General features: G+C 37.9%; 1 protein-coding gene across 6 annotated transcripts in view; it reads left to right on the top strand.

Moving 5' to 3' along the window:
* Nucleotides 1–20,890, top strand: part of GGNBP2 (gametogenetin binding protein 2) — a 32,880-nt gene that overhangs the window by 9,537 nt on the left and 2,453 nt on the right. For 2 of the 6 annotated variants that reach the window (XM_043481922.1, XM_043481930.1), the window contains 9 exons: nucleotides 1,247–1,500; nucleotides 3,878–3,976; nucleotides 8,124–8,237; nucleotides 14,638–14,847; nucleotides 15,872–16,046; nucleotides 17,533–17,727; nucleotides 19,579–19,726; nucleotides 20,054–20,179; nucleotides 20,262–20,410. In XM_043481922.1, the coding sequence (XP_043337857.1) occupies nucleotides 1,247–1,500; nucleotides 3,878–3,976; nucleotides 8,124–8,237; nucleotides 14,638–14,847; nucleotides 15,872–16,046; nucleotides 17,533–17,727; nucleotides 19,579–19,726; nucleotides 20,054–20,179; nucleotides 20,262–20,410 (1,470 nt within the window). Of the gene's footprint in view, nucleotides 1–1,246; nucleotides 1,501–3,877; nucleotides 3,977–7,909; nucleotides 8,036–8,123; nucleotides 8,238–14,637; nucleotides 14,848–15,871; nucleotides 16,047–17,532; nucleotides 17,728–19,578; nucleotides 19,727–20,053; nucleotides 20,180–20,261; nucleotides 20,411–20,890 lie in introns of all 6 variants that reach the window. The other 4 variants (XM_043481906.1, XM_043481913.1, XM_043481897.1 and 1 more) reach the window with 4 other exon arrangements.

Below are 20,890 nucleotides of genomic sequence, written 5' to 3'. Positions count from 1 at the left end.
AAATGTAATAGTTTGCAGGACTTCCCTGGTTGTCCAGTGGTTAAGACTTTACTTTCTAATGCAGAGGGTGTGGTATGAGATCTGTCTCTGATGAGGAGCTGAGATCTGGCATGCCTCATGGCCAAAAAACCAGAATGTAAACAACTGAAACAATATTGTAACAAATTCAGTAAAGACTTAAAAAAAAGTAATGGTTTGCTGCTACTAATCCCAAACTCCCAGTCCTATTTAAATTTTAAACAGTGTGATACTTTGTAAATATACTATATATGATCAGTATAAAGGAAGATAAATGGTTACTTTATTTCTAAATTGTTTCAGCTTTTGGAGAAAACTTAATTAAAGGTTAATGGTAAATATGATAATATCCTTCTTGGGAGTTAACTTTCTCACCTTTATTTATTTATTTATTTATGTTTGGTAAACTGGATTATTGGTGAACTATACTACATTACTTGCAGTGTAACTATAGCTCCAGCCAAGTAGAAGTTATTTCCTGGAGTTTTTGCCCATTTCCCTACATTCATATGCACTAGCATTTTACTCACTCACTGCAGGCTCCTCCATAGATGAGGTGGGCCTTGTTCTCTCCCACTGATCCATAACACACCTGCTCACGCCTCCAGGTTGAGGATTGCTGCCCTACATGATCACCATCCTAACTTGACTCATGCAGCTAAACATAGTGTGTTGTTAAAGTTTGAGAAGGAGACATAGTAAAGCTGTATTGTTTTTATTCTTTTTTCTTTTAAAGTTTCTTGTTTTAAGTGAGAGTACTACGCTGAACACCCACATGGAACAAGCACTAGATTTCCAGGTGCAGGGTTTCTTTGGCTGTGCTGGTCACCTACTGCACAGCCCTGGCATCCCAAGCAGCGTGCATTTGTTTTAGCTGTGCTGTACAGCATGCAGGATCTTAGTTCCCCAACTCAGGGGTGAACCCATGGCCCCTGCACTGGGGAGCTCAGGGTCTTAGCTGCTGGACCACCGGGGAGTCTGTAAGCAGAGTTTTTTATGCTTGAGATTCTGAAACTGGGCTCATGGAGGGCAGTGTGAGGGCTGTGGAGTAAACTCAGTGCAGCATGGATAAGGCCAGCGCGTCTTGCCTTTCTGACTCAGTTGCAGGTAGATGGCAGGCCCTGCCCAGGTTGTACTTACTGCACAAGGATAAGGAATCAGAATAGTGAAAGTCATGTTATGTCTTCCTTATGAACTCTTCTTTATTTTTCTTTCTCTTTTTTCTCAGCGACATAGTATGCTTAAGCAACAAGATCTAAGTATTGCCATGGTGGTGACATCACGTGAAGTCTTGAGTGCACTTTCTCAGCTTGTGCCATGTGTGGGTTGTCGTCGCAGTGTGGAACGCCTCTTTTCCCAGCTGGTGGAGTCTGGAAATCCTGCCCTTGAGCCCCTGACGGTGGGGCCCAAGGGAGTCCTGTCTGTAACTCGAAGCTGCATGACTGATGCAAAGAAGCTTTATACATTATTTTACGTACATGGGTGAGTATAATCAACTAGGAAACAATGGGTTTGCTTTATTTTTAAACTCAGTGAGAGTGGTAGCTTATTTCTAAATTTGATTGGGGCAAAGCTTGAGTACAGATTTAACACGAGTAACTTCTGTGTGCCAGTGACTGACTGTAAAGTTTGTTTTCTTAAGGGAGAGACAGGCAGTAAGCAAATACATACTTTGTCAAGAATGTTGTTACAAAGACAAACTAGTAAGGGAGATAGAGAATGAGTAGGTAGAATTCACGTGGAAAGTGGTCACGGAAGGCCTCTCTAATAAAATGACATTGCATATAGGCTAGAATAAAGTGAGGGAGTGAGCCATGTAGATATTTGGGTAAAGACAGAGAAAGGGCAGTAGGTTAAAGGTTCAGAGGTTGGAGTTTCCCCAGCGTGTTTGAGGAACAGCAAGGAAGCCATTGTAACTGGAGGCAGATGAATGAAAGGAACAGTAATAAAAGATGAGGTCAGAGGAGCACTGAGAGGCCTAATTACGTGGTGCTATGCTGAGGTCTTTTATCTTAACTCTTGAGACGGGAAGATTTGGGAAGGTTTTGAGCAGAGGCGTACATGGTCTACCTTGGAGTTATGCTTCCTTTTACCTCTGTGTTACGAGTAAATGGAAGGCAGAGAAACAGGTTGTTCAATAATCCATGCAAGAAAGAATGGTGACCAGTATAGTGGCCACAGAGATAATGAGACATGGCTGGATCCAGTAGTTGCAATGCCTGGGCTAAGTTGCCCTGAGGCATGTGGGATTTTAGTTCCCCAACCAGGGATGGAACCTGAGTGCCCTGAACTGAAAGGGAGATTCTTAATCACTAGACCACCTTGGAAGTCCTAGGAAGAGCAGTTTCGCAGAGCTGACTTTTGGGCATGTTAATTTGAGGTAGCAATTGGGAGTGCAAGTAGAGTTCAGAGAGTTCTGGTCAAGGGATATATATAAATGTGTCATCAGCATGTGCATATACACACACACACACACACACACACACGCACACACACCCACCTATGAGGTGAAATGTGCTCACTAAAGGGTAAGTGGTGTAAATAGGAAAAGAGAAGCTGTCTGATGGTGGTGGTAGAGATTATGGATTTTTATTCTGCCTGAGAAAAGAAGCTTTGAAGGATTTCTGAATAGAGATAGAACAACATGATTTTTGTCTTGAAAAGATCAGCTGCTAAGTGAAACGTAGAATGTAAAGGCAAAGGGTAAATGCATGGCGACCGTTTGGGAGGTCAACTGTTGCAATTGACTAAGCTAGAGAGGCGAGTTGGACAAGGGTCATAACAGTGGAGGTGATGAGAAATGATCTAATTCTGGGTATATTGAAGAGTTGACAAGCTTTGCTTATTGGTTGGATTCAGGGTTTGGATGTTTAGCATTAATTATATATTTCTATATTTGCATAAAATTTCTGTTGAAGGCTCTTTGTCAAGGATAATGTATGTTTATTTTATTTTTTAAAACTTACTAGATAAACGAGTTAGGACTTTTAACAATTATTTTTATTTTGGCTGTGCTGGGTCTTCGTTACTACTCGAGCTTTACTCTAGTTGCAGAAAGTGGGGCTGTTCTCTAGTTGTGGTGCACAGGCTTCTCATTGCAGTGGTTTCTCTTGTGGAGCACGGGCTCTGGGGCTTGTGGGCTTTCATAGTTGCAGCTCCCGGGCTCTGGAGCACTAGCTTAATAGTTGTGGCTCATGGGCTTAGTTGCTGCATGGCATGTTGGATCTTAGCAGAACAGGGATTGAACCCATGTCTCCTGCATTGGCACTCAGATTCTTTACCATTGAGCCACCAGGGAATCCCCTGTTTATTTTATTTTTAGTTAACCTCCGCCCCCCTCTTTTTTTTTTTTTTTTGGCCATACTGCACAGCTTGTGGGATTTTAGATCCCTGAACAGGGATTGAACCTGGGCTCTTGGTAGTGAGAGCTCAGAGTCCTAACCACTGGACCTCCAGGGAATTCACAAGGGTAGTGTGGGTTTAGATATCTATTGTTTGGATAGGGGAGTATGACTGAGTGTCAGGTAGCAATAAGTCATAAAATATTGGCGTGCCAGGCACACCAGATACAATGCAGATGTAGGGATGAATGAGATGGATGCAGACTAAGGGAAAGAGTATGTTGAATAGAGCAGGCCTCCTTCAACATTCTGATAGTCTGGGAATGGAGTAGGAATAAAAGTGTATAGACTCTTGGGTTAGAGTTCATTTGATGAGAATTTTTCAAAGTGATATGTCTGTAATACTTTAAATATACTTCTCACTAAAGGGCATAAAGATTTTGAAAATTCTAAAGAAAAAAAATGTTAATCAGACCTTTAATGGTTTATTTATTTTTTATTACTTATTTACTTATTAGGTCCAAACTAAATGACATGATAGATGCTATTCCAAAAAGTAAAAAGAACAAGAGATGTCAGTTGCACTCCTTAGATACGCACAAACCAAAACCTTTGGGGTAAGTAGAATTGATTATCAAGATACTTTGTTAGTGTTAAGATTATAAATGTTGGTCCTGTTTGGTAAAAAGAGAAGAAACAATGCTAGTTTTATTTCATTAATTGTTTACACTGTAAAATAGAACACCATATAATTGGTCAAAATAAATATGTCTCCTAGTTCTTTTTGCATTGGGTTTATATAGGGTCTCAGTATAAGTTTGACTTCTAAAAATTTTTTTCCCTTGTATTAAATATGTTTCAGAGAAGGGAGGTTGAGATCTTTGTGTAAATTTATGTAGCTAATATTAATTTTTTCAAAGTAGTGGTATCATTTTTTAACCTATGCAACAGTTATAATGTATAAATTATTTTTTTTGTTTTTCTTGTCTTTAGGTCTCCCTAATAATTTATCAAGGATTTACAAAAAAACCCTTGAGTTAGTTAAAGCAATGTGAATTTATGTAACTAATTTGCAGTTTTCTTCTTGGTTAGGTGCTACAGTGCCCAAGGCTGCCCCCTTCTTCCAGCTCAGTCAAGTTTCCCCTTCAAAATTGCTTGGGGTTGGGGGTGGGTGGTAAGGAGAAGTCATGGAATTTGAAGGGAGTTTCTAAGAAGTAACTTTTGGGGAGAATGGGATGATGTAAAACTGTGCTACTGAATTAATTTTAGAAGTTAGTTTTTTGAACATCTCGTTAGTATTGTTGACATTTTCCTCCCTGGTAAAAAGATCTGGATGACGAGGTGGTGGTATGTTAATAATCTCTTTTTCCCCCCATAGTTAGAAACAAAAACTTTTTAAAACTTCCATCGTGAAGACTGTCAAACACATACAAAAGTAGAGAAATTATACAAGGACCCTGTTACCCAGACTCCATTGTTACCAGGATTTGCCACGTTTATTTCATTCATTCACCTTTTCCTTTGCTGAAGTACTTTAAAGCAAGTCCCAGACATCATGTTATTTTACTACTACATTCATCTCTAATACAGTGACATGTTCTTTCATGACAGTGCCATTATAACACCTAACAAAAGCTTAACTACAATAATCTAATACCCAGTTCATATTCATGTTTCACCAACTCTCTCTGAAAGTGTCTTCTTACATTGATTTGTTAGAATCAAGATTTACTTAAGAATCACACATATGATTTCTAAATGTGAGAACTCTAAGTGCAGTAAACCTCAGATGGTTACCTAAGGATAATTATTTCACATACCTGATTTACCAGTATCTTTAAAGAATTCCTGACTCTCCGAGTGCAGAATTTAGTCTGATTTTCATTAGACTAAATGAAACCTTTATCCGAATAGCCTGTTGACTAAAACCAGAGTAGTATGATACAATACAAAGGCTGCCTTCTGTTTCTTGATTATGAATGTTTGTCACTGAGGAGCTGAAAAGCAAGAGCTACCCCACCAAAAAAAAAATAAAAAGCTACCCCACATCGTAAACATCTGTGCTCATTGCTACCTTCCTACAAAGACCAGTCCTTCCACTTTTGCTCTAGATTCCACTGCTCTCTTGTTCTCCTTGACTTTGCTTCATCAATTATCTACTTTGATTAAATTGACACATAGCTGTGTCTGCCTGTTTCAGCTTAGAAATAAAAAACAAACCTCCGCAGGCTTCACATCCAACTTCAGCTCTAGCCCCACCAACATAGGAAGCCAAATATTTTGGAAGGTTGTTTGCCGAATTATGTAGTCAGTGTGAGTGGAGTTAGTTGATCTTAAGCAACACCTCCTAAGGTAGTTTCAGTTATTCCCATGCCACGTGGATAGCTGGTCAGAGAGTATAGTCTGCTTAGCCAAGACTGCTCCTCCTCCACGTTGGTCACCGCCATTCTGTGCTACTATGACTTTTTGTATTTTTCCACTGTTGTTCCCCCCTTTCATTTTCTTCAGGGGAAGGTATAATACAGTTAACTAGGTTTTAGCCTAACCAATAGTAACAATCCAGTTCAGTCTTTCTTAGAGTATTCTCATATTCATGCAAGCAAACCCAGGTTACTGTCTGGGAGTAAACGTGTGGTCTGAAAGAAAGGTCGAGGCCCAGGTTGTAGGCCTGTAGCTGATGAGGGATGTACCGCTGACTCTTGAACAGCACAGGGATTAGGAGCACAGACCCTCCACACAATGGAAAATTTGAGTGTAGCTCCTAGTTGGCAACTTCATATATTATACATGGTTCCTTCGTGCCCTCATATTCAGTAACTGCAGACTGTGTAGTGCTGTGGTATTTACTATTGAAAAAAATCCATGTGTAAGTTGACTGCGCAATTCAGCCTCGTGTTGTTCAGAGGTCAGCTGTATGAGATCACCTGTAGGAACAGTAGGGTAACAGAAAGGGATGCTGAGGACTTCAGTTTAATGGTAGGAAAGAGTAAGTCTAAAGAAACCTGAGAGGGTGGCTGGAGAGGCAGGAGACCACGGGAAAAGTGTGTTTTGGGGGGCAGGGACTTGGACAGCTGTTTTGAAGGTTGCTGAGTTTTCAGGGACCTCAGAGTCCATTGGATATAGCAACATTGGATATAGATATTTGGTGATCTTGATGAGCAGATCTGTGGTTGAATGGATCAGAATCCAGATCAGAATGTGTAGGAAAATGCATGCATTGCAGGGTTTTAATGGATTAAGCTGTCAGTGGAAAGTATGGAAGTAGAACAAAGAAGTGAAAAGACTTCCTTTTTCGAAAGAAAGCTTGATCTTGACAGGAAGAAGTGGTATAAAGACATTTGGTTTGGAGAGATTACGGATGAAATTTTGATTTGAGTTATAGAATTTTCAAATCATTTTAGAATAATGCTTTCATGTTCTGATGGTAGAATAGTCATTCCCCAGCCCTTTTCATCAATACTGAGAATTTGAGAGTTATGTGGATCACTCAAGCATAATTAGAAAATTGGGAATTTGGAAGATAAGAGTAGAAGGATGTAACATGCAAGGCAGAGCAGGAGTTGAGGTGTTTGCTTCAAAAACAAGGACTGTTTGCCCTTTCTTAAGCCCTTGTGAGATGGGACTAGGGATCTGAATTGTATGTCTGACCTTATATGGTGGGCAGGGGGTTGAGAAATAGCTATTTAGCTATAAAGAGTAGGTTAAGTAAAGATTCAGAAGTGTTTCCATCTCAAGCATCCCAGGTAATGAATTTCTAGGACTAGTGAGACCTGCAGAAGAACAGGCAGGAGCCAGTTATTCAGAATCATGAAAAGTCAAGAAGACTATCACTGAATGGAAAATAGAAACACATTTCTCTTGGAATGCACATCTGCAACAAAGCAAAATGCGTGACCAGCGCCACATTGAAACCTGTGGGGGAGGGAGAGTCTGGGAAGTTTTTAGTAAGTTTTTTTAAAAATTACTTGTGTAGTACTACTAATGTAGGCTGTGTAAAGTGTTCATCTTAGTATGCTATCTTTATTAAAAAATGTAAAATTTTATTTACTATAATTAGATTAATCTGTGACTTTCCCAGCTACTTGTAAATGTGAAGGTAGATAAGAATTTTGTTGCCATGGGCTAGCTATAAAATCACATTAAGTAGATCAACACTTGTTAGAATTTTCAATTTGTGGTAGGTTGATCCATGTATAGAAGTGAAAATATTTTATAATTTTTTCAGCTGTTTTGACTTTAACATTCCAAGTAGATTTCCTCATAAAATGCTTACTATATTAACCAGTTACTGTCTTGATAAATGTAAATGTTAAATTATTATCAAGTAAACGTAATAGTTGAGCACACGTTTTTGTGTAAAGATATGAGCTCCTGTATAAATAACATTTTAATACGGTTAAAGTAAATACGTAATTATATACAAATTTGCAAACTTACCCTACTAATATATCTTAATGTGTTAAAGAGTTCATGATCTTAATTTAGACTGTAGAGATTATTCCTTCAGATCATCTCAGTGTCACTAAGCTTTGTACTGTACTGTACTACAGTGAAGGGAGCAGTAGCAGTGTCAGTTCAGAGAAGTTAAGTACAGATAAGAGGAGTAGTGAAGACCACAGGAAGGACAGCAAGTGTAGGATCATTTTCCATTATGGACCTTTCCAGGGAACAGCCAGGTAAAATCAAGCACCCTTTACTCAGCTTTTTAAAATGTTTTTCCGTTATGTATTCCTCCATCTCACTAAGATTTGTTTCTTTCTGCAGGGGTTGTTGGATGGACGTATGGGAACTAATGTCCCAAGAATGCAGGGATGAAGTAGTTTTAATTGACTCTAGTTGTCTTTTAGAAACACTAGAAACATATCTGCGAAAACACAGGTAAGTTCAAAGGTCATCATGATGTAGTGGGAAGATGCTTTAGGTGTCAGTCACCTTCTTCCTGTAAGAGTACTCTGGCCTTCCCGTTAATACCTGACCCAGGCAGAGCTTGGTGTTAGGGCAGGAAGTTCCTTTGTGGCGTGATGCTCAGTGGTGGCCTTTTTGTGCTTTACCTCTTGGTCCCAGGCCAGCCTTTCAGGGAGCACAGACTAACTGTGAATTGAATAAGGTGTACTTAATCACTGTGGAAATTCTCATATTCCTTGTTTTTGATAGAAGTGTTTCATGATGTTATTTTCAAAATTAAAGTTAAAATAGCAGCTTTTAGTTAGTAATATTTTCAATTATTTTTTCTTTGTCAAGAGCTAAAAATAGAATTGATATGCTTCATGTACTATAAAAGTAACTTCAAAGAAAATAAATAAATAAAAGTAACTTCAGATTTTTCTTTTTAGAATACTACTTTACAAATAATTTTCTAAGTGTCATTAACATTTGCAAATTTGTAGGGAGGGAAAGTGCAGTAGGAAAGGACACTGGTAAAGGAGCCATCTAGAGGTGGTGTTCTTGGGGGGAGTTGTACTGTTTTAATAAAAATTTGTCACATGTTGGGTTTGTGGTTATGTGTTCTTTGACTTTGGGACAGATATACACAGTTACTTTGGGGACACTTCTAGAAAACACATAAGTTATGAAAATTGGCATTATCAAGGTTGGTGTTCATATGGCAGTGAGCTAATGACTTAATCTGCATACTAAGTTTATTAAGTTTTTTTCTTTTTTCAATTACAAGCTTTCTTGTTTTTTGTCTTTTTGGTTGATTGTACCCAAAAGAATAGAGAATGTCAGTTATTTGGAGTTTGGGAAGGGGACTTTGTAAATGTAAAACATACAAATGTATAGGTCCGTCATAGATACCTTTCTTTTTCAATATGAATTGATCCTTATATTCAGTATGAATTGGTCCATCCAAAAGAGCTTTTTTGGGTGATAAATTACTAGTTATTAGAGCTAACGTTGTAGATATTTCCTGTGTTTGGGGGGCAGTATTTTATAGGAAACGTGGAGTCCGTTTTATAAATATATTAAGGATGAGGGGGAAGAAGTACGATTAGAAGCAGTTAAGGAAGATGGCAGTGAATCTGGGTTCTACTGATTATAACTTTGTGAAGTTGATCAGTCATGTCTGACTCTTTGCGACCCCTTGGACTGTAGTCTGGCAGGCTCCTCTGTCCATGGAATTTTCTAGGCAAGAGTACTACAGTGGGTTGCCATTTCCTTCTCCTGTATAACTTTGTACAGGTTACTTTTCTGTGCTTCCGTGTTTTTCTTTTTTAAGACAAAATAATAGTAGTAGTCCTATAGAACTTATTATAAGATTAAATTTGTTAGGATTGATGATACATAATAAGACTTACTTAGAACAGTATCTGGTACGTAGTAAGCACACCAGTGAATATTTGTATGCCAGATTTGCAAGTCCTTGTTACTCCTGTGTACCTAGTTCTTGTTTTAAGTACAGTTTGTGTTTTTGAGATACAGTCAGTTGAAAATGATTTCTAAAGGTCTAAATAGTGGACCTTCTTGGCACATCTACTTTATTTAATAGATTTTTCTGAGCAGTGTATAATAAAGATTTTATCACACTATTTAGCCAGTTAAGTATTATAATAGTGCATTATTAGAAATTAGGTGTTAGAAACTCTGAAACCTCTGTCTTAAGAAACTCTTTTTTTAAAATTTGTGTACAAGGTTACTTTAGAAAGCAGGGAAAGTCACTTTCATTCTTACAGCTTCCGTATAAAATTTTAAATGACTGTTTGCTTATGTTTATGCTACTTAACGATCATGTACAGTCAAACATATTAAACTGAGGATTTAAAGCAGTAAGATATAGGGAAAATATTTCAAGTTTTATTATTGGTACTGTATGATATTTAACCATTTATTTACTCAAAAATGTAGACTTACCATTTATAGCCTCAAAATATGGAAGTGTTTTTATTTCTGTATCTAAGACCATTTCTCCCACCAAGGGGAAGACTTTTTAAAAATTGTGATAAAAAATACATAACGTGCGTTTACCCTCTTAACAGTTTTTAAGTGTATAGTACAGTACTGTTAACTATTTACTAGCTGTTATGCACCGGATCTCTAGAATTTTTTCATCTTCATAGCTGAAGCTAAACCCACTCATTGAATAAAAACTCCTCATGTACCCCTCCGTGCACCTCCTGCCAGACACCGTTCTGTTTTCTGTTTTAGTTCAGTTACTTTATATAACTCACAGAGGTGGAATCATGCCATGTTTGTCTTTTGTGTTTAGTTTATTTCACTTAGCATAATGTCCGCAAAGTTTATCCATGTTTTAACATACGACAGAATTATCTCTTTTTAAGGATGAATAATGTCCCATTGTATGTATACACTGTGTCCATCTATCAGTGGACATTTAGGTTGTTACTACGTCTTGACTTTTGTGAATAATGCTGTAGTGAACATGGGTGTGTGTCAAAAACTCTTTGAGATCCCGTTTTTAATTCTTTTGTATACGTTCCCAGAACTGGGATTGCTGGATTATATGACAATTCTATTCTTAATTTTTTAAGGAAATGCTATACTATTTGCCATGCTGGCAGCCACTTTATAATCTTGTCAACAGTGCAAGGAAGGGTTCCAATTTCTCCAGATCCTTGCCAACACTTGTTATTTTCTAATTTAAAATATATATATATATTTGGTTGTGCCAGGTCTTAGTTGATGCACTTGGGATCTTCAGTCTTTTTTTTTTTTTTTGGATCTTCAGTCTTCTTTGCAGCATTAGGGATCTTTAGTTGGAGCCTGTGAACTCTTAGTTGTGGCATGTGAAATCTAGTTCCCAAACCAGGGATTGAACCTGGGCCCCCCTGCATTGGGAGTGCAGAGTCTTAGCTGCTGAGCCACCAGGGAAATCTCTCTTTTCTAATTTTTATTAGTGGTCATACAGTGGGCTTGAGGTGATTTTGTGTGGTTTTGATTAGCATTTCCCTGATGATTAGTGATGTTGAGCATTTTATCATGTACTTACTAGCCTGTCTTCTTTGAGTGTCTATTCGTGTCCTTTGTCCATTTTTTAATAATATTCTTTTTTTGTCTGTTACTGAGTTGTGAGAGTTCTTTATTGTGGACATTAACCCTGTATCCAGTGTATGGTTTGTAAATACTTTCTCTGTTCCATAGGTTGTCCTTCACTCTATTGTTTACTGCACAGAAGTTCTTAAGTTTGATGTAGTCTTATTTGTCTATTTTTTCTTTTGTTCCTTGTGCTTTTGATTCCATATGCAAGAAGTCATCACCTAGTCCACTGTTACATGCTCTCCTATCAAAGTTTTACAGTTTCAGGTCTTAATATTTAGGTCTTTAACACATTTTGAGTTAATTTTTGTATATTCCTGTGTCTGTTTTTTAACCATTAGTGAAATAGTGATTTAACTTTACTTGCCAACATGATTGCTTCTGTTTACAAAGTGGGCTTAGAGCTTCTGTTTTAACAAATATTCATTTCAAGAAACAGAGTTATCTGCTATTGGGTCAAAAAGATGTGTATAACAAAATAATTGCATGACATTGTAAGGGTAAATGCTATAATGATAAGTGTAAGTCAGAGATAATAGGAATACAGGAAGGTTGAATTCTAGTTATGGGAATTGCAAGAGGCTTTTTTAAGAATGGGTATGATTTAGGCAAATGGAGAAGGATGTGGGGGAGAGTGGGGAGGAGGCAGAAGGAAAAAAAGACTTTGTAGTAGGGATGCCTCAGCTGCGTACAAAGTAGTCCATTGTACATAGAAGCAACTGAAATGTTTGTTGACAGATGAATGGATTAAGATGGTGTGTGTGCCCATGCACGTACACAGTGGAATACTACTCAGCCAGGAAGAAGAGTGACACCATGCCGCTTGCAGCAGCGTGGACGGACCTGAAGCCTGGAGATGACCGTACTGTGTGCTTGGTTGCTCAGTTGTGTCTGACTCTCTGTGGCTCCCTGGACTGTAGCCTGCCAGGCTCCTCTGTCCGTGGAATTTTCTAGGCAAAAATACCGAAGTGGGTTACCATTTTCCTCCTCCACGGGATCTTCCCGACCCGGGGATCAAACCTGCACATCTTGTGTCTCCTCCATTTAGCAGGTGGATTCTTCACCACAGAGCCACCTGGGAAACCCCAGAGATTATCATATTAAGTGAAGTAAATCACAAAGGCAAATTCCATATGATATCACTTACATGTGGAATCTAAAATATGATACAAATCAACTTACTTACAAAACAGAAACGGACTCACAGACATAGAAAACAAACTTGTGGTTACCAGAGGGGGAAGAAATAGGGGAGGGATGAATTAGGAGTTTGGGATTAGCAGGTACACACACTGCTGTGTATAAAATAGATAAACAACAAGATCCTACTGTATATATAGCACAGGAACTATATTCAGCATTCTGTAACAAACCGTTATGGAAAAGACTATGGAAAAGAACCTGTGTGTGTGTCTGTGTGTGTATCTGAATCACTGGTATACACCAGAAACTAACACAACATTGTACATCAGCTATACTTCAGTTACAGAAAAACGAAAGTAGTCCATTTGTACATATATATTGTGTGTGTATGGGGGCAGGGTAGTGTAGAGGGACCATGAAGGGACAGGTGAGTCTTGGGGAAAAGTCTGGAAATAGTAGGTTGGATAAGAGAAGGACGCACCAGAGGCCTTAACGAGTTTGAACTTTATTTGTAGATGGTGGGGAGGTTTTTAAGCTGAGCATGAGGTAATGAGATGTTTTAAAAATTTATTTTGGTATGAGAGATTCATTAGCTCTAGTAAGAGTGGAAGCAGGGACACCTATTAGGAAGCTTTTTTTTTTTTGATTGACTAGGCAATTTAAAACAGGGCAGAGGGAGTCAAGAAGAAGTAACCTTCCTCAGTGTAAGAAAGAATTGATACCAATTGGCTCCACCCCTAAAAGCAGGAGTTGGAATTAACTGAAGTTTCATCCTGGGTGACTGTGAATGGTGATTTCTTAACACCTATGGAAGAGAACATAGGAAGGGAACCATGTTGCCCTTGGTTTTGGACATAGGTGTTGTCCCGCATTTTTCAGCATGGGTTTGGCCTTCCTTGTGCGGAGCTGTGGAGTTGACATGTTGACGGGAATCGCTCTGGGAGTAGATAAGCTCACCTGGATAAATGAGTTTAAATCACAGAAAGCAAAATTTCCTCATTCCATCACAGCTCACCTTCTCAGAGAGTCAATTACTAATATTGTGAGCCTGGCTTTTTCACCTGACCGAATTTTTCCTTATTTTAGGAATTCAAAAATAGAAAGACCAGACTCTATTTTTTCTTTTCTGATTGAATGATGTTTGGTTTCTAGAAGGAAATGTCGTCCTCCTACTTCACATGCTCTTCTGCACTTTTATCACATTATGTACACTTAGGTTGAAACCACATTTCTACATATATGTTGTATATATTATTTATGTGTGTGTTGAGAAACATACTTTTTTTTTTTTTTTGGTGGAGGGAAGAATTTGACATTTTGGAAGTTAACCAGTAAACTAAAAATACATGTACCACTTTCCCATTCTTCTTGCCTTCCCCACCCTACATATTAATACTTAGCTGCTGCTGCTAAGTCGCTTCAGTCGTGTCCGACTCTGTGCGACCCCATAGGTGGCAGCCCACCAGGCTTCCCTGTCCCTGGGATTCTCCAGGCAAGAATACTGGAGTGGGTTGCCATTTCCTTCTCCAATGCATGAAAGTGAAAAGTGAAAGTGACGTCGCTCAGTCGTGTCCGACTTTTAGCGACCTCATGGACTGCAGCCCGCCAGGCTCCTCCATCCATGGAATTTTCCATGCAAGAGTACTGGAGTGGGTTGCCATTGCCTGCTCCAAGAATACTTAGCTAGTGATGTATTTATTAAAATGTAAACATTTGAATCAAGGTTTACTGGTTGAAGATACCAACTATTTTCAGAGGCTGAAAGGAGAGGGATCCTAGAGCCATTGGTTGGTAGCCTCTGTTGTTTTATGTCTGACCTGCACAGATAGCTCGCGAAGATATGTAGTCCTTGGTAACTGATATCTTCTGGGCATGTGTTTTATGAACTAACAGGTATTTATCTGCTTCATTCTTTTAGGCCCATGTGTTTCTCTAGTTTAATAATCATTTGCAAGTGTAGAACTAGCTATAGCTGTGTAATCCCTAAATGTGTATTTACTTTATATGTGTATGACTTCAGTGTGTGGAGGCTTTTTTTAATGCTCTGTATAGGAGGGGAGTGTCATTGTCTAGTACACTATTAAATACCTCATGAAATAATTACACCGCCAGTTGTTAATTTTGAAATTTTTCTTTTTAACAGGTTTTGTACTGATTGCAAAAATAAAGTCCTGCGAGCCTATAATATCCTTATTGGTGAGCTTGATTGCAGCAAAGAGAAGGGCTACTGTGCTGCGCTTTATGAAGGCTTGCGGTGCTGTCCACATGAGCGACACATTCACGTTTGCTGTGAGACGGACTTCATTGCACATCTTCTGGGTCGTGCTGAGCCAGAGTTCGCAGGAGGGTATGAGTATGTAATTTGCTAGAATGGGCTATCTAGCGCTTTGCTTCATTTTATCCTTCTGCCTCAGTACATATGTGTGTAAATTAAAGTGTGCCTGTACAGATTTTGCTTTCTTTAAAATATGCATTTAGTTGAGTAAAAAAAGGGAGAAAGTATTGATCCACTGTCTGCTCGTTGTTGCTTGAAGTAGGAAGGCTTTTTTTGGCTTTCATTACTATAGCTTATCATTTTCACTTGAAAATGATTAGCAGAGATTTTTTTCCTCCCCTCCATCCATGCATTTCCATGTTTAAATTTTGTTTATAATGTTGGTTTTTGCATAGGAAATGAGATCTTTGCAACAGGGGTTTAAGAAATACTTTACTGAATGTAATTCATGAACTGTGGATGTTATTATTAAATTACAGAGGAACCTAAAATTTTATCTCTGGCTTTGTTGTAAAAGTCAGGAAAAATTGTTCCCAGAATACATCAAACCCACTCCCCCCTCCCTTTTGTGTATTAGTTGTCATTTGAGTGCGTATTTTTTGCTAGGCATTTAGAATACAAACACCACTTCTATCACTGAAGTTTGTTATCATTTCTAGTAAAGACTAGCCTAGAGGGCTTTTGCCCAGGATTGAATCACTTTGGCGTTGTCTTTCTCCGTCCCCCATCAAAAAGAACAAAAACCAAGTAGGTGTTTGTTATCATTGTAAGGTGAACTGTCATGCCTGCCATGAGCTGGACACTTAAATATGTGACCTCTTTGTGTCCCCAAAAACATCTCTTTAAGGCCAGTTCCTGAATTACCTTCTCTTTAGCAATATTAGAACTAAGTTCTACCTGCATGTGTATTTTGCATTGGTAATATACATGTGTGCTTGTGTATTTATATATATGTTTGAATGTATAAACGTCTTGATATTAGTTTGTTTACTAGATATGCAGATTATGTTTAAAACCTGAACCTGCAGAGAGGTGTTATCGATCTCTTACTGTTTCAGCTTGAGAGTTGCAGGAAACATGTGTGATTTATTCTCCTTTATAGGAGAAGAGAAAGGCATGCTAAGACAATAGATATAGCTCAAGAAGAAGTTCTGACCTGCTTGGGAATTCATCTTTATGAAAGACTGCATCGAATCTGGCAAAAGCTACGGGCAGAAGAGCAGACATGGCAGATGCTTTTCTATCTTGGTGTTGATGCTTTACGCAAGAGTTTTGAGGTAAGAACAGTGGACTGCTTCAGGGTCTGGACTGCTTAGTTATTAGATGGAATCTTTTTTTTAAAAAAATTCCGTTTTTGTTGATTGTACCGGGTCTCCTTGCTACACATGGGCTTTTCTCTCCAGTTATGGAGAGCGGGGCTGATCGTGTGTGGCTTTCTCACTGTGATGGCTTCTCATCGCACAGCACAGGCTCCAGCACACGGGCTTCAGGAGTTGCAGCCTGCAGGGTCAGTAGTTGGGACTCTGGGTCTCTAGAGCTTCAGGAGTTGCAGCCTGCAGGGTCAGTAGCTGGGTCTCTGGGTCTCTAGAGCTTCAGGAGTTGCAGCCTGCAGGGTCAGTAGTTGGGTCCCTGGGTCTCTAGAGCGCGGGCTCAGTAGTTGTGCTGCATGGGCTTATCTGCCTCGCCGCGTTTGGAATCTTCCCAGACCAGGGATCAAACCCTTGTCCACTGCATTAGCAGGCAGATCCTTATCCACTGGACCACCATGGAAGTCGTGAACTGTGGACTGAATCTTAACGTTCATCACTGCTCTCATCTTGCTTTAGAGAACTGTGATCCACTGGTCAAAGTTTGTGGATTTTTCTTTGTTTTTTAAACCTGTCACACTGCCAGCCTTGATTTTTAGACATTTTCAGAGTAGAGAACTGAAATTAATGATTATTTAATGAGAAGCTGCTATGAAACATAACTATTGACAAGGTAAAAGCAGCCCAAAAATAAGCATAAAAATTAGAAACATTTAATGAGTCCCAGTTTGCCTGCTTCTTTCCAATAGTATGAAGTAAATGCTGTCTGAATGCCATGATATGAAAGCTACTTTTTAGAAGCACACTGAAGGCTCTTCATAATGCTGGTATTGGGTTTTGTGCTTGTGATTTAGTAATGTCTTTTTTCAGTTATGCTCTGTAGAATATAAATTTTTGGCTAGTGAATATTCTGTTATATTCTAGGGCATGGTCATAACTGTTTAACTGGTCACCTGTCCCTTTTGAGAATGGTATGAGGTCTATAAACTTTTTCAAAAGTCCATCCTTGGACTTTAAACATTGTTCTGGGGAGTCTGAAATGTGTGTTCGTTCTTGTCGAAAAGATTTCTCATTCCTTTTCTCTTTGTATATTTATGTCTTCAGAAACTAATCAGGTTAAATAGTGTTCTCATTGTATGAAGAAATAGGATGAATGTTTACTTTGTTAAAATTCTGAAATTTGAAACTAGAATATTTCTGGATTGAAACTGGAGTATGTGTAAGTCTCCCTTTCCCATAGCAGTTAGTTGTACATTCATTTCCTGGTATTTTAAGACTGTCATCATTTAAGGTATTAAAATTTAAAATTCTTTTTGAGGACTGCTGGACAAAATTGCAGTATGAAATGCCAGTTTCTGTGTGTGTGATATCATTTAAAATTAACAAGTGAGAATTTCCTTGGAGAGTAAAGGGAAGTTTGAGCCAATATTCAGTCTCAGCTTTGTTTTTATAATAGATGACTGTGGAAAAAGTACAGGGTATTAGTCGATTGGAACAACTTTGTGAAGAATTTTCAGAAGAGGAACGAGTAAGAGAACTCAAACAAGAAAAGAAGCGCCAGAAACGGAAGAATAGACGAAAAAACAAATGTGTATGTGATATCCCTACTCCCTTACAAACAGCAGATGAAAAGGAAGTAAGCCAAGAGAAGGTAGTATTTTTTAATATTGACTTGACAATATATGGCTTTTTTTCTAGATTTCAGCACTTTCACTGTGCTTTCTCAGAACATGAGTTCCTCTGGCTTGTACGTTGGCTTTTTTTCTTACTGTAGTCTGTATAATAACCTCTTTAATGTCATTTATTTTATAAAGGCAATGTTTGATAATTAGTAGTATCTTACTACCTGACCTTAGTATTCTGTTAGATCAAAGCCCAAATGTGAAAAGTTATCTCCATGCATGACCTAGAGCAGTTCTCAACTTTTGGTCTCAGGGTCTCTTTGCATTCTTAAAAATTAGGGTGCCCCGTGAGCTTTTGTTTATGTGAATTATACTTATCAGCATTTATTGTATTAGAAATTAAAGTGGAGAAATTTAAAGTTATTTGTTAATTCTTTTAAAAATAATAAGCCTATTAAATATTAACATGAATAACATATTTTGAAAAAGAATTGCTTTCTAGGAAAATTTGAGAAGGGTGGCTTTATTTTATATTTTTACAAATCTCTTTAATATTTGGCTTGAAAGGAATCAGATAGATTCTCATTATCTGCTTCTGCATTCAGTCTGTTTGCATATGTTGCTTGGTTAAAGCATATGAATAAAGTCTGACTTCACTCATATAGTAGGAAAAGGGGAGAGGAATATTTTAATATAAACCTTTTTTAGATAGTTGTAGGTATTCTTCTTTGGCATTGTAACTTGACAGGTGGTAATTTCATCAAGATTTTTTATAGTGTGGAACCTGACACCTTAAAGTGACCTTTCATACTTTTAAATTAAAATCCATCAGCACTTTGAATAGATTTTATCCATGCATTATTCTGTAACATTATGCACTGGTCATTTGAAAACATAATGGTTCACTGAGTTATGCACATCTCCCCAGATATTGACATTTCATTACATAGTATCAGACAGTCATGTTAAAACCACTGTTCATCCCATTAGAAAGGTCTTAAGCTTCAATCTCATTGTGCTTGTATATACAAGTTTTCAAAGTTCTAATTATAGTTTGAAAGTTTAAATTTTATTAGTGACAACAAATACTGTCTGTTTTTTTCTTTTAAGAGCTGGACTGATTTCATTTATTTTTGAGAAAATATCTTAAATATTCAAGTCTGAATAACCATAGTTTGTCTCTTATCCTCTCTTTTAAGTGAAGTTGGTGTTCTAGCTAGTTTAGAACTAGCTCGTTTGAGTTTGCAACTCAAACTATTGCACAAGTACTTCTCCTTGAGACAGTCATACATTGGTATCCATCAAAAATGCTTTAAGCATTCTTCTCATTTCTCACAGACTAATAAAGAGACCTCTACTTCATGAGTTGGTATTTAATAAAATGAATATTTTTAGTGCTGCATGAAAGACATTTATAAGTGAAATATCCTTTTATCTCTGTTTATTTCCGATGAGAATGCTTGACAAGTGAAGAATACAGAGACTGTTGGTACACACTTTGGTTGCTTCTGTCTTGGTTTGTGCTAAAGCACCAGCAGCTTTTCCCACCACTGCTTTTATACCATCAGTGTAAGTGTCAAGACAGTGAAAAAGGCAAATCACATCTTAGTGCTAGGATGAAAGTGGTTTTGACCTAGGGAGCCCCTGGAGCCAGCAGACCACACTTTTGAGAACAGTTGTCCTAGACTTTCCTGATACCATTAAGGTCTTGACTTGGTTATAGTTGATTCCTGGTTTTTAAATGAATTAATGATCTTCATGAAAATAGTTTTTTTTTCTTTAATTTTTATCGTTATCTAATTAGTTAATGTTGAGGAAATTAAAATATAGCCATTATGGAGGTAAAGATTTTTACTATCTCTTAATATTGATCCCTAAAGGAAACAGACTTCATAGAAAACAGCTGCAAAGCCTGTGGCAGCACTGAAGATGGTAATAGTTGTGTAGAAGTAATTGTTACCAATGAAAGTACATCCTGTACCTGTCCTAGCAGTGGCAATCTTTTGGGGTCCCCTAAAATAAAGAAAGGTAAGTAAATAGTTTAAAAAATATTAACTCTTAAGTTTATTCTTTCTTTCTTTTAAGTATAAGAGCTTTCAGAGAGCCTGTAACCTAGAGGTTAGGAACTGCTTTATAGACCCAAGAATATCATATAAACACTTACAGTGTTTGGTTTGTTAAACAATAATAAAATAAAAAACCATAAGTCTCCAGTCATATTTTCATTGTTTAATGTACTTTTTACTTTCAGTAAGCCATCGGTTTTGAAATTTTTATGTAGTCCCCATTTGGGTTATCCTTTGTCTCAATATATTCATTGGCATGTTAATAGTAACTCACTTGATTTGTTCTCAGGCTTATCGCCACACTGTAATGGTAGTGATTGTGGATATTCATCTAGCATGGAAGGGAGTGAAACAGGCTCTCGGGAGGGTTCAGATGTTGCCTGCACTGAAGGCATTTGTAATCATGACGAACACGGTAGGTTCAGATTAAGCTTCCCAATTATTTCTGCTACATGGCTGAGTTAAGCACATAAATAAGAAATTACTGATTTCTGCAGGTGATGACTCCTGTGTTCATCACTGTGAAGACAAAGAGGATGATGGCGATAGTTGTGTTGAATGTTGGGCAAATTCTGAAGAGAACACCACCAAAGGAAAAAATAAAAAGAAGAAAAAGAAAAGCAAGATGTTGAAATGTGATGAACATGTAAGTGTCATAAAGTGTCATACTTAAACCTTTGCTCTTTTCCTTGGAGTGGCTTAGTTACTACACACCTTAGTCACTAGGCTTTTTTTTTTGTTTTTTTAGAATGAACACCTATGCAGTTCTATTGGTTGCTCATCTTGTGATTTTTATAGGCATGTTTGTCTGATGTGTGGTCATTTGTCCAACAGTGCGTGTGAGACATAAATCCAGTTCACTTTTTCACAATAGTTTTTAATCTGTTATCTCTGTAATCTTGAGCAGTTTGCTTGATCTGTTTTCCCTGCTGTAAAGTGGAGATAATAGTCCCTGTCAGATCAGATTCTGTGAAGATGAAATGAGATTATATTGATGGGTTAGCGTAGTGTTTGTGTGTGCGTGCTCAGTTGTGTCTGACTTTTTGTGACCCCTCTGGACTATAGCCCACCAGGCTCCTCTGTTAATGGAATTTCCCAAGCAAGAGTACTGGAGTGGGTTGGCATT

This window comes from Cervus canadensis, chromosome 1 (assembly GCF_019320065.1).
Source record: "Cervus canadensis isolate Bull #8, Minnesota chromosome 1, ASM1932006v1, whole genome shotgun sequence".
Lineage (NCBI taxonomy): Eukaryota > Metazoa > Chordata > Mammalia > Artiodactyla > Cervidae > Cervus > Cervus canadensis.
This window is presented reverse-complemented; position numbering and strand designations above follow the sequence as displayed.